The sequence below is a fragment of the Heterodontus francisci genome, chromosome 8 (assembly GCF_036365525.1).
Source record: "Heterodontus francisci isolate sHetFra1 chromosome 8, sHetFra1.hap1, whole genome shotgun sequence".
Taxonomy (NCBI): domain Eukaryota; kingdom Metazoa; phylum Chordata; class Chondrichthyes; order Heterodontiformes; family Heterodontidae; genus Heterodontus; species Heterodontus francisci.
This window is the reverse complement of record NC_090378.1, coordinates 58484428-58499373: the sequence shown is the minus strand read 5'-3', so window position 1 is coordinate 58499373 and position 14946 is coordinate 58484428. Positions and strand designations below refer to the sequence as shown.

The following is a 14946-nucleotide window of genomic DNA, read 5'->3' as shown; positions in this document are numbered from 1 at the left end:
CTGGTGTAGGTAGGTGGCAGGGAAAATGGGATTACTGTAGGGTTAGTATAAATGGGTGGTTGTTGGTCGGCACAGACTCGGTGGGCCGAAGGGCCTGTTTCAGTGCTGTATCTCTAAAATAAAATAAAAATAAATAAAATAAAACAACAGACTCGTGGGCAAAGTTATAGCTTGTGGAATAAAAGGCACAGTAGCAACATGGATACGAAATTGGCTGAGTGGCAGGAAACAGAGAGTAGTGGTTAATGGATGTTTTTTGGACTGGAGGAAAGTTTATAGTGCAGTTCCCCAAGGGTCAGTGTTAGGACCCTTCCTGTTCCTGATAGTTATCAATGACCTAGATCTCAGTGTACAGGGCGCATTTTCAAAATTTGCTGATGATACGAAACTTGGAAACATTGTGAATTGTGAGGAGGATAGTGGAGAACTTCAAAAGGACACAGAAAGGTTGGTGGAATAGGCAGATAAAATTTACTGCAGGGACGTGTGAAGTGATTCATTTTGGTAAGAACGTGGAGAGACAATATAAAATAAAGGATGCAATTCTAAAGGAGGTACAGGAACAGAGGGACCTGGATGTATATGTGCATAAATCATCGAAAGGGAAGGAAAGGTTGAGAGAGCAATTAATAAAGCATTCAGCATCCTAAGCTTTCTTAATAGGGTGTTACGGACTGACTGGAGATGATAGGGATGGCTTCCCCTTTTTCACTTCTCGACTGACTGAAAACAGCGTGTTTAAAAAAAATATATTTTAACTCCCGAGTGTTCTAATTATCAGGAACAAAGAAGTGTCAGGTTTTCTCGTAAGTTTTAAAAGAAAGATAAATGTTTATTGTTCAACACCCAGATATACGCAACTGCACCCACTCTCACACTCATACAGATTCAGACACACTCGGGAAAAGATTGCGATTATAAACGTATCATATGTTTAGGTCTTATGATTTCAAGAGTTCTCTGTTACACTTGCTTTACCCCTTGATGAAGATTTGAAAGGATGCAGGCCTGTAATCCTTTTCTGTACACCGAAGAAAAGCTCTTGAGTTTTAGGAGGATGGATTCGCTGTTGTTTTATGTTCACAGCAGCAGATTTGTCTGGTTATACTCCAGTCAAGGTTCAGTGGTGAAGCCCTGATATAGTTCCTCAGGTGGAGCGTTCAAGGCCAACTCGAGTCTTTACCTACTTGTGGCTTAAAGCTGGTGGTCTTATTTTTCTTCATTGACATAGTTGTTTTTTTTCCTTGTTTGCCTGGAATATGCCTTATTAAAACCTCTTATCAGAAACCTAGTTTCTGTCATGTGACCAGAGCATCTCTTTCCATTTTCCTCATAAATAGTTTCTGATGGTTAGGCCATTGTCAGGCAATGGAGTCTGGGTATCACTCATCCACATATCATCTTGATAAAATAGAGATTTTCACATCCATTTTCTGGATTTCAAGTTTGGAATCGAAGAGTCTGCAACAGTATTGTGAACCTAGTTTTTCTTTTAATTAGTTGGAGAAATTCAGCCATTACCACAGGAAGGATCGTTTGCATTTTAATGACTTTGCCAAGACTTGTCCAAACATGAAAATTAGCTCAGGGTTCTTGCAGTTCCATGTGTAATGGCAGGAAGGAAAATGTTACCTGACTTCTCAACTATATTTTTTTTTACAGGAAAGTGTCTGTTTCTGGTTTATACTTCATAAGTTCATATTTATAGTTCATAAGTTCGTATTGCATGAGCATGACGAGGGGCATAGAGTACAAAAGCAAGGAAGTTAAGGTAAACTTGTATAGAACACAGGTTCAGCTTCAACTGGAGTATTGTGTCCAGTTTTGGCACCACACTTTAGGAAAGAAGGCATTAGAGAGGGTGCAGAAAAGACACACAAGAATGGTTCTAGGGATGAGGAACTTCAGTTAAGTTGATAGATTGGAGAAGTTGGGACTGTTTTCCTTGAAGAAGAGAAGGTTGAAGGAAGATTTGACAGAGGTATTCAAAATCATGACGGGTCTAGACTGCATCGATAAAAACTGTTCCTATTGATGGAAGGGTTGAGAATAAGACGGCACAAACTTAAGGTAATTGCCAAAAGAAGCAATGGCAACATTTTCACGCAGTGAGTGGTTTGGATCTGGAATGCATTACCTGAGAGGTTGGTGGAGGCAGGTTCAATCGAGGCATTCAAGAGGGAATTGGATTGTTATCTGAACAGAAAGAATGTGCAAGGCTACGGGGAGAAGGCGGGGGAGTGGCACTTGGTAAATTACTCTTTCGGAGAGCCAGCACAGGCATGATGGGCTGAATAGCCTCCTGTGTTGTAACAATTCTGTGATTCTGTGTACCCTCTCCTTGAATCCCTGAGCCAACCTGAAACCTGCCACTGTGTGCCAAGCAGAACACACCACACCTTCAGTGGCAGTCGATGGGAGAAGCCCACGTATAGTCCTCCACGAAAATTGTGGCCACTCAGCACTTGAGTGCTAAACCTGCAGGTTTTTGGTTAGCGCCTGGTTAGGCAGGTTCAAATTATGGTAATTAGCTCAAAATTGCGTGTCAATCCCAGACTTTCAAAGAGGCGTTTTTTTATTAGCACAGCACCCACTTAGCACCTCTTTTCACTTTTTGGCCAAAATAACCCCTATATCTTTATCATCCAGAGAGCTCCAGCTTTGGATGCCCTTCCTTTCACCTTGTGGTAATGTGACTACTCTCTACCCGAACTATCCCCTCTTTGAAGGCCTCCCGTTGTTCAATGACTGTTTTACCTTCCATGTTTTGATTCCAATCCACCTAGGACAGATCCCTTTTTAACTCACTGAAATTAGCTAGCCCTCCATCAGTTAAGTATTTTTCTGTTTGATTGTTCATTGTCCATTTTAATAACTTCCCCAAACTTAATGATATGATTAATCTTCCCCTTCCTCATTGGGCTGGAAACACACGGATAAAGTTCTCTAGTACACATTTCAGGAACTCCTCTCCCTCTTTGCCCTTTACACTGTTACACTGTGTACCATATTGGGATAATTGAAGTCCCCCAATATCACTATAGTTCTTGCATCTTTCTATAACTTGCCTACACCTCCTTCCCACTAGTGGCCTATCCATGTTCAGATCTATCAAACCCCAACACTATATGGTGATGTTGCAATCATGTTTTCTTGCTGCACATTGAGTTGTAAACATAATACCTTAAAGGGCTCTCACCTCCATATTCAGATATGTCTCAAGGTGTCAAACCAAATTAACATGGCCCATTTTTGTCTGTCTCTAGGACTTTTTAAGCTAAATCATACTGCTTGAGCAGCAACAGCAAACAAGCTGCAAGTGGATAAATATTTTGGTCATACTGTCACTGTGCTCTGCAATTAGTGTGTGATGATTGTGCCATTGCACAGTTACTTAATGTAATCATTGCAATTTTATCAAGTAAGAACCTACAGTTATTAGGAGGTAACACAATCAGTCTGAATTGTATTTGTGGATGGGGGAGAATTATGTATCATCAGTGGGACATGGGCATGGCAGGAGATACTTTCTCATGTTGACCCACTGGAATTTTCGCTGAAGTGTGTGAAAGAGATCTCTACTCAAAGGATGAAGAATAGCCCTTTTGTAAGTAATTTAGCACAGTGGTGAAGATGTCTTTTGGTAATTAAATTTAGAACATAATGCTTGTCATAGCTAATAAAAATTTATAGCACCTATTGTTCCTTTATAAGTAAATTTGCCCAGAATTGCATTTGTTAAAAATGGACCCATATCTGCCCACTGTCTCCATTGATTTTGGTCACCACAATAGTATTGATTGCTAGTGAGAAATTCAAGCCCATAATCCTGAATTACAGTGAGTGAGATGGGGTGAGATATGTAGGGAGGAGGGAGGAATGATGGTACGAAAGATAATGCTGTGGAGAGTGATGCCTGTTTTGTACCAACAAGAAGAGCCCTGCTTATCTGTCTGGCAAAATTTCCTCCACAGTGCCATCTTCCTGAGAAAAACTTCAAATGACATTTCATTACTGCTACTGTAAGACATTTCTTGAAGTAACAGCCAGACACACGCAGAGGAACTGCACTGCACAACAGAAAAGTACAGAGTCAGCAAGTTCTATTGATTAAAAACTAACCTTAAAGTGGCTCTCTGAGCGTGTGGATAGACTGTAAATGGAAAAAAATGTCACAAGTTGATTTGTAGAGCTAAATGAAGCAACCTTCGCATTGACTTTTTAAAAATATAATAAAATACAGTGAAATAGCTGAAGTATTTCATCAAATGTCAATAGTTTTTTTTAAAAAAAGGAAAACCAGCCTCTGGCTGAAAGTCCTTTTCTTGTGCAAACACTTTTTGGAGGTTGGTAGTAAGCTTTTTTATGTGTGTTTTGAGAAAAATGCAATAATTGAGTCATTGTCTAATTTTCCCATATGCTTGAGAAAGACAAATTAATTATATATACAAGTGTTGCTCTTTGGACTGTGGTCTCATTTACAGCATGGACCATAAATTAGACAGAATAAATACTTCAATGTGTCGGCAGTAGAGCTGCTACGTCAGAGCCGCTTGAAGGCTGGTGGGTGGAGAGCAGAGTGTTTCTTGATAATGATAGTCACGTCTGGGTCTGTCTGGTAACCAATGGAAACCAGACATGATGTAACACCAGGATGATCTTGAACTTGGGGGACTTAAAAAGGGAACAATAGACCAGAGTAATCAATAAAGCATACTTCTGTGAAGGATTACAGCACTGCTCTCGGGTAACCTTGCATGCCAGGCAGTGAATAGTAAGGAGTGGGAAAGAACCTTGTCTTAATTTAAGAGGATGGGCAGAAGCACTGCAAACCAACACTGCAGTTAAGAGAGAAGGAAGGTGCTGTGTTCAGTTGCACCCCCTGCTGACAAAAGTCAGTATTATTTCATAGGGAATGTGGACTTTCTAATTAAGAATGCTGGTAGTACCACAGTTTTCACTTTAAGTTCCATTCTTTTTTGCTTACTTTAACTGTAAACTCCATGTAAATAAAAAAGTCCTCTAAGTACAGGTTGTGTACATTTCTTCGTTTCTCTTTTGGTTTTAGAAAGTTCACTTTTAAATGTTAGTGGCAAATTTTAATAGAGCTGTAAAATATGGGTGACCAAGTACAATGATGGTTACATAAATGTATTCCTTTAAGTATGTTGATTAAAATTTTTAAAAAGCTTGGAAAAAATACTTGTAGACCCCAAAAGGTTAGAATACTTCAGTGTGTGACCAGAACGGTTAAATAAAATATACTTCATTTGGATAGGCTGAAAACCAATTTATTAAAACTATACAAATGCACATTGTTTTTATTTTAAAGATAATGATATGAAATGTAAAACACTCTATTACTGATCTTTTTCCCTCAAACAGTACTTTTCAATTAGCGAAGCAGCATAAACGGCAGGATTGAATACCAATTTTCAAAGCGTGCATACTAAATACCAACCAATTGCGGTTCTGCTGAAGCTGCAGTATTCCCTTTGCATTGATCTGCTAATTGATGTTGAGTTGCGTTAAGATCTATGCACTCATGCTGATTTTGAATAGAGAACCTTGCACTTTCAACTTTAACCCTTTCCAGCAGTGACAATATGGTAGTTAGTGCTTATGTTAGGGGACTTGTAATCTAGAGATGTGGATCTACAGAACATGAATTCCAATTCCATCATGGCATTTTGAGAATTTGAATTCAATTTTTAAAAAATCTAGGAAAAAGTTGGTATTGGTAATCCAAGCTTGTATGACAATCTGATCGTTTCATGGTTTCTTTTACTGATACCAGCACCATTTATAGAGAAGAATATCTGCCATCCTTACCCAGGCCGGCTCATGTGTAAATCCAGTCCCTCTGCACTGCCCTCTAAAATGACCTAGCAAGATACTCAAATAAACTCCTACTAAGGATAGCACAGTGGTTATAGTATTGCAGCCTCACAGCTCCAGCGGCCTGGGTTCGATTCTGGATACTGCCTGTGCGGAGTTTGCAAGTTCTCTCTGTGACCGCGTGGGTTTCCGCCGGGTGCTCCAGATTCCTCCCACAGCCAAAGACTTGCAGGTTGATAGGTAAATTGGCCATTGTAAATTGCCCCTAGTATAGGTAGGTGGGGAATTGAGGGAAGGTGGGGATGTGGTAGGAATATGGGATTAATGTAGGATTAGTATAAATGGGTGGTTGATGATCGGCACAGACTCGGTGGGCCGAAGGGCCTGTTTCAGTGCTGTATCTCTAAAAAAAAAATTAAAAAAATAAAGAATAGACTGCAGTGATTCAAGAACCCATCACCAACTTCTCAGGGCAAGCAGGGATGGGTAATAGATGTTAGCCTTGCCAGCAATGTCCACATCCTGAGAATGTATTAAAAAAATCTAGATTATCTTTGAGGTACAAATATTCATAGCCAAAAGGTATATGTGTACAATTCTGATTCAAACGGAAAAGATAATGCGCTGAATTCTATAAGCCCGCTGCCGAAATAGGCCGCACGCCAGAGAGCCACCGCGACTTACCCGCCCCCCCCCCCCCCCCACCCCACCCCGATCACGTGGAGGAGGCGGGTTGTCCATCCCCAGCAATAGCGTCAGCTGCCTGTGCGCAGCTGCTGACACCATTTTTAAAGGGCTGTCCGCCCCACCGGGAAATTTAAATATTTAAAACAAAATGGAATTGAAATAAATAAAAACATCTCTTTTGCCCCTCTCTTACCCCCCCAAAAAATACCTACATTAATTATTTGCCCTTCCCTCCCCCAAAACACTTGCCTTTACCATCTGACCTACCCCCCCAACTGCACAAACTTTAAACTATAACCCTTCCCACCATCCCCTACACCCATGGCGTTAATTTGACCCTATCCCCGCCGCACCCCGCACTGAGAAACTTCCCTCCTTTCCCCTCTCCATTTGTGTTGTGCCTTGTTTCCCTGGATGGGGATCTGAAGGCAGGGCAGTGCCGGCCGCTGGGGTGAAGGTACCCATTGACTTCAATTTTGCTAGAGATCCTTGATGCCAAACTCAGTCAGATGCTGCCTTGATGTCAAGGGCAGTCATTCTCATCTCACTTCTGGAATTCAGTTCTTTTATCCACGTTTGGTCTTGAGGTCTGGAGCTGAGTGGCCCTGGCAGATCCAAGCCTAATGATTGAGAGTAGATTGATGGGGCGGTAATTGATTGGATTGGATTTGTCCCGCTTTTTTGTGTACAGGATATACCTGGGCAATTTTCCACATTGTCAGGTAGATGCCAGTGTTGTAGCTGTACTGGAACAACTTGACTAAGTGGTGGAGCACAAGTCTTCAGTACTGCAGCAAGGATGTTGTCAGGGCCCATAGCCTTTGCTGTATCCAGTGCCATCAGTTCTTTCTTAATATCATGTGAAGTGAATTAAATTGTCATCTTTAATAGTGGGGGGTCTTCAGGAGGAGGCTAAGATGGATCATCCACTCAGCATTTCTGGCTGAAGATGGTTGCAAATGCTTCAGCCTCATCATTTGCACTGACGTGCTGGTCTCCGCCATCATTGAGGATGGGGATGTTTTTGGAGCCTTCTCTTCCTCCGCTTAATTGTCTAACACCATTCACGACTGGATTGTGGCAGGGCTGCAGAGCATTGATCTGATACATTGGTTGTGGGATTGCTCAGCTCTGTTGATAGTATGCTGCTTCTGCATTTTAACAGGCATGCAGTCCTGTGTTGTCACTTCACCAGGTTGGCATCTCATTTTTTGGTATGCCTGGTGCTGCCCCAGCATGTTTTCCTACACTCCTCATTAAACCTCATTGCTCTTGACTCCCCACAGTAGATTGACTCCGATGTTACAAAATAAATTTGAGTGTTTTGTCCATTTTTGCCTCAACTAAGGTTTTAGATGGCGTGTTGCATAGATTGTTTTTAAATGAAGATTATTCTGTAACTGAAACCTGAGATGCTGTGTTTTTTGCCTTCTTACAAGCCATTGCCTTCAGTGAGAAAAGTGTGTCATATTGATGATAATACGTAGGCCAGTGTGTCCAATCTTATTTGTATGTAATCATCTTTAAATTCTGTAAAATAGTTATTTCTGGCAATTAGCACATCAGCCCGGTTGCTGCAAAAATAAAATCCACACAGAAGTTTGTACAGCAACAACCAGTTTGCACTTTAAAACCAGACCTTGCTTTCCTCCAGGAACTAAATTAATCCTATGTAAATGACCCATTTTATGGCATTCAGAAGCTTCAACCAACTGGAGTAACATTAAGAACAATGGGACATGCCCTCAAGAAACAAAATTGTGCCTAATAATCATGTAAACTTCTGTAAACTGGATCCAAGGTGTATTCAAAAATGAAGTGGAGTGATTCCATTTTTAATGTTTTCAAAGATGGCCATGATCTAATTAAATGGTGGAACAAGCCGAAGGGTTGAATGGCCTATTCCTGTTCCTCAGATTCTCTTCTTGCATTACACAATTAACATTGTAAAGGTGTAATAAGAATAGATGCACATGAAAGCTGAATCATGTTTTGCCTTTCTTAGACCATTTTTGTGAAACAAAAAAAATGACTAATAAAAATGAAAAATTTTGTTAATGTGTAGCAGTTGAATTAGTGCCTGAAAGCAAAAACTAAGTTAATAATTCAAGTATGACTCATCAGCAGAATTATCACAGTTAGGCTCTGACCTGCTATATGCATTTGAAAAGGGCAAATGGTAATGGATATTCAACTCTCCTAACAGTGTTCCTTTTAGGATCTTGGATAAAGTACATATAATGTACAGTGTCAAAACATATGCTCGTATAAAGAGCATAGAGTCATTATTGTGACTAAAATCGATATTCTATTAATGTTTCATTATCTACCACAATTCAATTGCTGAAGAAATTGAATATTATATTTTTGAAAAAACTTTGAGACTACTTTTGTTGTGTTGCGTCTTGCTGATTACTGCCTAATCTAATCCTGTGTTTTTTTTCTTCTAGTCCTGGTACCTGGGATAAAGGCCATAGCTTCCCACCACCCAGCAGACAGACCACCTGACCCCTTCCCAACTCTGTAACATGGGAGCAAGACATCTTCACTTCAAGCTGTGGGGGGAGGGGAGATCAATAGAATTTAACAGAAGAAATGACATGAAACAGCACGCCTAAAGGCTGAATGATGAAGACCACAGCAATGGATTTACTTAATAAGAACTGGTCATACTCGTCATTTTTGTTACCGTGCTATTGATATGTAAGGGTCTGTTACTGAGGAACTGAAATACTTAGGCTCTGTTAGAAATTTCTGAAGTGTTTTAATAGTAGAACATAGGCATAGAAAGGTAGTTTCTCATACCGGATAGAAATAGTCCGCTATCACTTACTGACAATGATTATTACACAATTATGTAGAGTCTAACTATTTCAGGCTATCTCCAGCAAGCAGGAGACCCTCAAAAGGTGAAATATTAGTGAAAGATAATGAAACACACACATTTTGAAGTTCCATAGCTAAATCCTGCAAGATATAAAATACTACAACACCATGGAAATAGTTAGGGCAGCTTTCTCTGCAACATATCACAAAATACAGCTCTTCTTTTTTTCCAGAAAATTAATTAAATGCAAACCCAGCTATATACTGACGCATATCAGTTATCATGGCTCCGAAAGGCATCCTGAAAGGTATATAAAATTCAAGCATCTCACAGCAAGAAAGTTAAAATGCTGCATTCACACCATTTTTTTTGTTTTATTTTCTCCGACAATTAATAAGAAAAAATGTTAAAAATGAGAAATCCATGCAAACTGGGGAGGATGGTCTGCTTTGATTGAAACTGACAGGAATCAATCACAAAGGTTTAATTTTTTTGATTAATTGAGTAAAGTGCAATTTCATTGGATAGTTAAATATCTTTGTATGATAGAGATTGTTGAAAATTCTATTTTTGTTTTCCAAGTCCTCCCACCCCAGGACTCTAAACTATTGGGGTAAAATCATAGCCTTGCAAGAAAAAAAGGGGAGCTATTTTTTGCTTTTTTTATTTTTTTTAAAATAAACTTGCATCCCTCAAGTAAACTGAAGGAAGATTTAAAAAAAAATTTAAAAAAAAGCTAATGGTGCTTTTACCAGATCATGTAAACTACATTCAGAATTATAGCTAATCGTTGTTTTAACTAAGCACATAATAGAAAATCGCCACATTGTACTCAAGTAAATTTCTTTCTAAGCTCAAAGACACAGTACATGGATTATGATCTTGACGAGTTTTTTAGTGTTCCACCTTAGAACACTGAAATTCAGATCCACATGTTATATCTAGGAATCTATCCTTATCGATTTAAGCAACTTGTACATGTAAGAAACAAAAAACACTGCATTGAAATAGATTTTTGACCAAACAGCAAAGCAAACCCTCATCCGTGCTATGAGGTGTGCTTCGCAAATATTTAACAAACCATTTTCCCATGGTATACCAACCGTATATATTCTCTGTTTGGCTTGCCAGCCAATCAGACATTTAAAATGCATGATCTAGTGTTAGTGACTAATTTTTATATAGACAATGTAGGAGAAATGTATAGTGCATTAAGACACAAGAAATATAATCCCTATTCTGGGCACTTGCCTTTTGAACCGTACTTGTTGGGCCTAAGAAAAGGGCCTCTACTACTGTCCTATACAATCAGTAAACAGGAAGTCTTGGGAAGACACTTTTGCTCCTCACTTTTTCCCTAATGGAATAAGTTTCTTGATTTGCACGAATAATATAAAAAAAATTCCGCATCAATGTGCCTTGCCCTGGATAGCAATTATACGTGGAATCATTGCACATGTTCCTATAACGTAACAATCCTCTTGGGTCTTTTCCTGGTGTAGCAATCAGAGACACTTTTTAAATGCGACATTGATGTCAGCCATTGTAAAGTTTCAACATGTAGAAAACAAATCAGTTTTGCCGCAGATAGGATTAGGTTTCATTGTCCTGTACAGTCAGTGCTTTTGAAATCTGTAGATGCTAGTGTATCAATTTTTTTTGGATGTTGCTACGTTTTAATATTATTTGGCGTCTTCCTTTGTTTTCCCAGATATATGAAAAAAATATGCAATACCTGATTTATCATGTAGAAATGCTTAGCAAGTTTTGCTTTTATTTTTTTTTATTTGACCAAAGTTGGTGCTGCTGTTAATGCAGTCTGTTAGGTGTTTGTCTTGTAAATTGTAAACGCTGAATGCACAGACAGGAAGGGCTCTCCTTAGAGTTGCAGTAGAACTGTGAAGCACTAAGCTGAACCCTGCTCCAACAAATTTCAGAACAGTTTGTTCACATTTGAGCCTTAAACTTTCATTCAAATCCCAGACCCATTTTTTTCTCAGCATAGCAGACTGCAAGGAATTTGCATTCAAGAAAATCAAAAAAATGCCCATTTTTTATGCACATTTGAAACTTCCAAGTTTTCAAATTGTTTACTGATTATGTATATTAAAATGATTAAAACAAGTTTCTGGATTTTGATAGGTGTCTACTAAGTGGTGAGTAAGTGTTCCACAATACTGTATTGTGTGATTGTAATTGTTCGATGTAATTTCTTGTAATCCACATCCTTAGCCTTCCTTTAGCACGTAGCTGGGCATTACATTGACATATGTGCACTATAAAGAGCAGCTTGCAGTGCTTCACAGTGAAGGGAATAGCACGGACAAACTTTTTTTGTAAGAGCCTTGTTAAAAGCCAAGGTTTATGAGTAGAATTGGTTGTACATACAAAATATTAAGTAAAAGAAATTGCACCCTGTTTTTAAAACAGTTTTAAAAAAAAGCAATAGTTCGGGCAGTTAATTATTTTTTTTATTTTTTTTGTTGGTGAGTGCGATTAGTCGTGGCTGCAAAGCAAGGAAAGAAAAAAAGTTGAGCTGCCCATTCAGCAGATTTGTAATTTGTATGTTGTATAGTTGTATTAATTACACTGATTTAATCTGCCCTATTTTGTAATGCAGGAACTTTTGTAACATTGTTAAAATTGAGAAAAAAAAATCTGTCAACCTAGCTTAGTGGATTTTCTGATTGTTATAAGGCAGCATTCGTAGTATTGCTATTCCTCTGGGAACTGGATTTGAGTTATAAACTTTCCTGTTTCCTTTTTTTGTATGTATTTAAGTACTTTATTTTTCTTCTTTGATCGGTATGGCATATTCCTATACTTATAAAGTATAGGCTACTGAAGAACCATTGTAAATGGATATTACATGCTGTATTTTTGAAGGTATTTGTTGTTTCAAGTCTGAAAGATGCTAGGGGAACCTGAACAAATTTAAAGTTTAAAAAAAAAGGAAAAGTTTTTAAAAAAGGTTTGAAAAAATGATAGTGTGTAGGCAAAAGTGTAAAGGACGAAACAGACTAGGGTTGTAAGTATTATTAAGCTAACTCTCTTTCACAGTATCATGCAAAGAACACAACAAGATGAGAACTCAGTTTCATTCTGGAGGTATAGACAGCATGTCATTCTGTTAATCCAAGGGAAGTGTGATTTTTTTTCTTTTCCCCTCCCCCCCCCCCCCCCCCACCCCACCCCATACCCCCACCCCTTCAAGCTGGAAAATGTTAACTTAACCCTTTGAGTATTGAATTATCTTTGCATCATATCTAGAATGTAACCTTAGAATGTAGCTGAGGTAGAAAAAAAACAAGCTTAAAGTCTGCAACATCAGGTTAGAAACGTATGTTTCTGTCTTTTGTAATTGTGCAAAACAATGATCATGGGTTTTTGTCTGACAATAAGTCTGCAGTTCTGATTGAATGACTTCAGAGTCAAGATTGAGTTTAGTCAAATAACTGTAGAGCCAGACTAGAAATTGCCCGAAGCACTAGATCGGCTTTTCTTCACCAGAAAGGGAGGGAGAGGGATAAAGACCACACAAGAATGAGATTTCCTTTCAAAAGCATAGTTCACAAAATTCAGTCAGCCCGTAGGAATATGCAAGTTCCATGACAGGTTCTCTCACCTTTTTCTTCATGCATATTGCAGCTTTGTAGTGGCAGTGTTGTTAAAATATATACTGGACAAAAAAATCAGATACACAGCTTGAGACAGTTTTTTTCCTTGTGGTGATTTTTGGAATGTCAAACAATATTACACTTTGAATTGTGTCTCTGGAAATATCTTTGATAGAAGGCCTCCATGGAACAAAGTACCATATGAACATGACTTTGAGATTGGCTTGATAATATAAGGAGAGCTTCAATGGCACCTGGCAGGATTCAGATGCACTAAAATAAAAAGTCTTGTCTTGAGAGTAATGCATGCATCAGCGTTTGACAGTAAAATTCAGCTTTGCAACTGCAAACCGAGGCTGCACAACGGTTCAGCTCATAACTTAGGACGTCTTTTTAATAAAAAAAAGTTTAAAAAATGTTTGCAACCAGTACCGAAAATTGCTTTGATGTGCAGCAGGTAACATTGAAGCTGTTCCATAGCACTTAATTGTAATGAATACTGTGTCATCAACTTTATAATTAAATTTACTGTTAAATGCAAATCCATTACATGGTGCTATTACAGGCTGGCAATGAAATGTGACAACTTGGGCTCACTTCACTTGCTTTATGACAGTGTAAATGTGTAGCAGTGTTTTCTGCATGGGAACTATGCACAAAATCTATGGTTAACCTTGATATCTATTGAGTTTACGTCAATCCTTGCCTTTTGTCATTATTATAAATGCCAGCTTTAGATAAAAGAAATAAGAATACCAGCATATTACCTGAAACATTACAAAAAAGTGGTGCCTGTGAAATCTGTATTATATGAATCTTCTGAACTACAATTTTCTACAACGGTCGCCTTCGCTGTCTGTCAGAACCTTCTCCTGATGATTAAGCAAATGTAAAGTAACCATACAATATTACTGCATGCTATTCCATAATGCTTATTGAGCTGTATAAATATTACTCAAGTTTATGTTAGTCATTTTTTTTCCTGACTTGGTTCTTGTCAGATAGTTTTAAAGATATTTCACTGAGAACACATCTGTCTATTTTTGGGGGTGTTTTCAGTATTTTTCGAGGTAATACATTTACTTTTTAAAAACATTTTCAGTATTACTTTTTTTTGTTTGTTTATTTTGCTTCACCCTAGGGGGTGGGCACAGTTCAAAATTTAGAAACTGTGTACCCGACAACACTTACCTGACAGTTACCTATAAGTGGCATCGCATGCAATTCAGTTTGATTTTTTTTTAAATGACGTCTGTGCATTTACCGTCCCATTACTGTGCAGCAGTGCTGTTTTGTCTGGGTCAGAAGCTCCTTTCCCAACAGAAGGACTTTAGAGAACTTCAGATTTTTGGGAGCAGGTAGCACTTTAACAGGCGGGTGAATGGGTACCCGTGCCCACCCCTACCTTCACACCAGAGCACGTATTTTTAAAACGAGAAAAAAAGTGGCTGTTTAGTTTCATGCACGGTTGAACATTTACTTTAGATGAATTCAGTAAAAATGTTGTGCCTCTAGTACTGGCAATGATTCTGTTCTCGTGGTCATTTAAAAAAAAACGTGTATGTGAAAGTATGTTATTGGTTGAGAAACACTGTGGGCATCAATTCTTACTCAACTAAATCTCTGCAAGTTTTGAGCTGGTGTGGATTAGTTTAACTCTTGTATTCAACCATTAGTGCTACCACCTTCTCACATTACAATACGATTACTGGAAGCAAGTGCTGCATTTCCTATGCAACAAAAAAAGGAAAATAAAATGCTAATGCTACTGTACTCTGTATTCATGTCTCATTTTTATGCGGTCTTTTAGTTACAGTGGCAAACAACGTCCTACAGAAAACTGGGTGGCAGGGTGGGGGGGGAATCAGGCAGTGTGTGTACTGGGCAGCCAATCCCCTACTGCCATTTTGCCAATGTTGAATTTCAGCTGCTGTGCCTCCTTGTTTTGCCCTAGCAACCATAGATTTTTATGTTTCC

The 14946-nt window shown here is 38.6% G+C and overlaps 1 protein-coding gene across 10 annotated transcripts in view; it reads left to right on the top strand.

Moving 5' to 3' along the window:
- nfia (nuclear factor I/A) overlaps positions 1 to 14728 on the top strand; it is a 516334-nt gene extending 501606 nt beyond the window's left edge. For all 10 annotated transcript variants that reach the window (XM_068037192.1, XM_068037191.1, XM_068037196.1 and 7 more), the window contains one exon: positions 8976 to 14728. In XM_068037192.1, coding sequence (XP_067893293.1) covers positions 8976 to 8993 — 18 coding nt within the window. In that variant the 3' untranslated portion in view covers positions 8994 to 14728. The remainder of the gene's footprint in view (positions 1 to 8975) is intronic.
- The last annotated feature ends 218 nt before the right edge of the window (positions 14729 to 14946 follow it).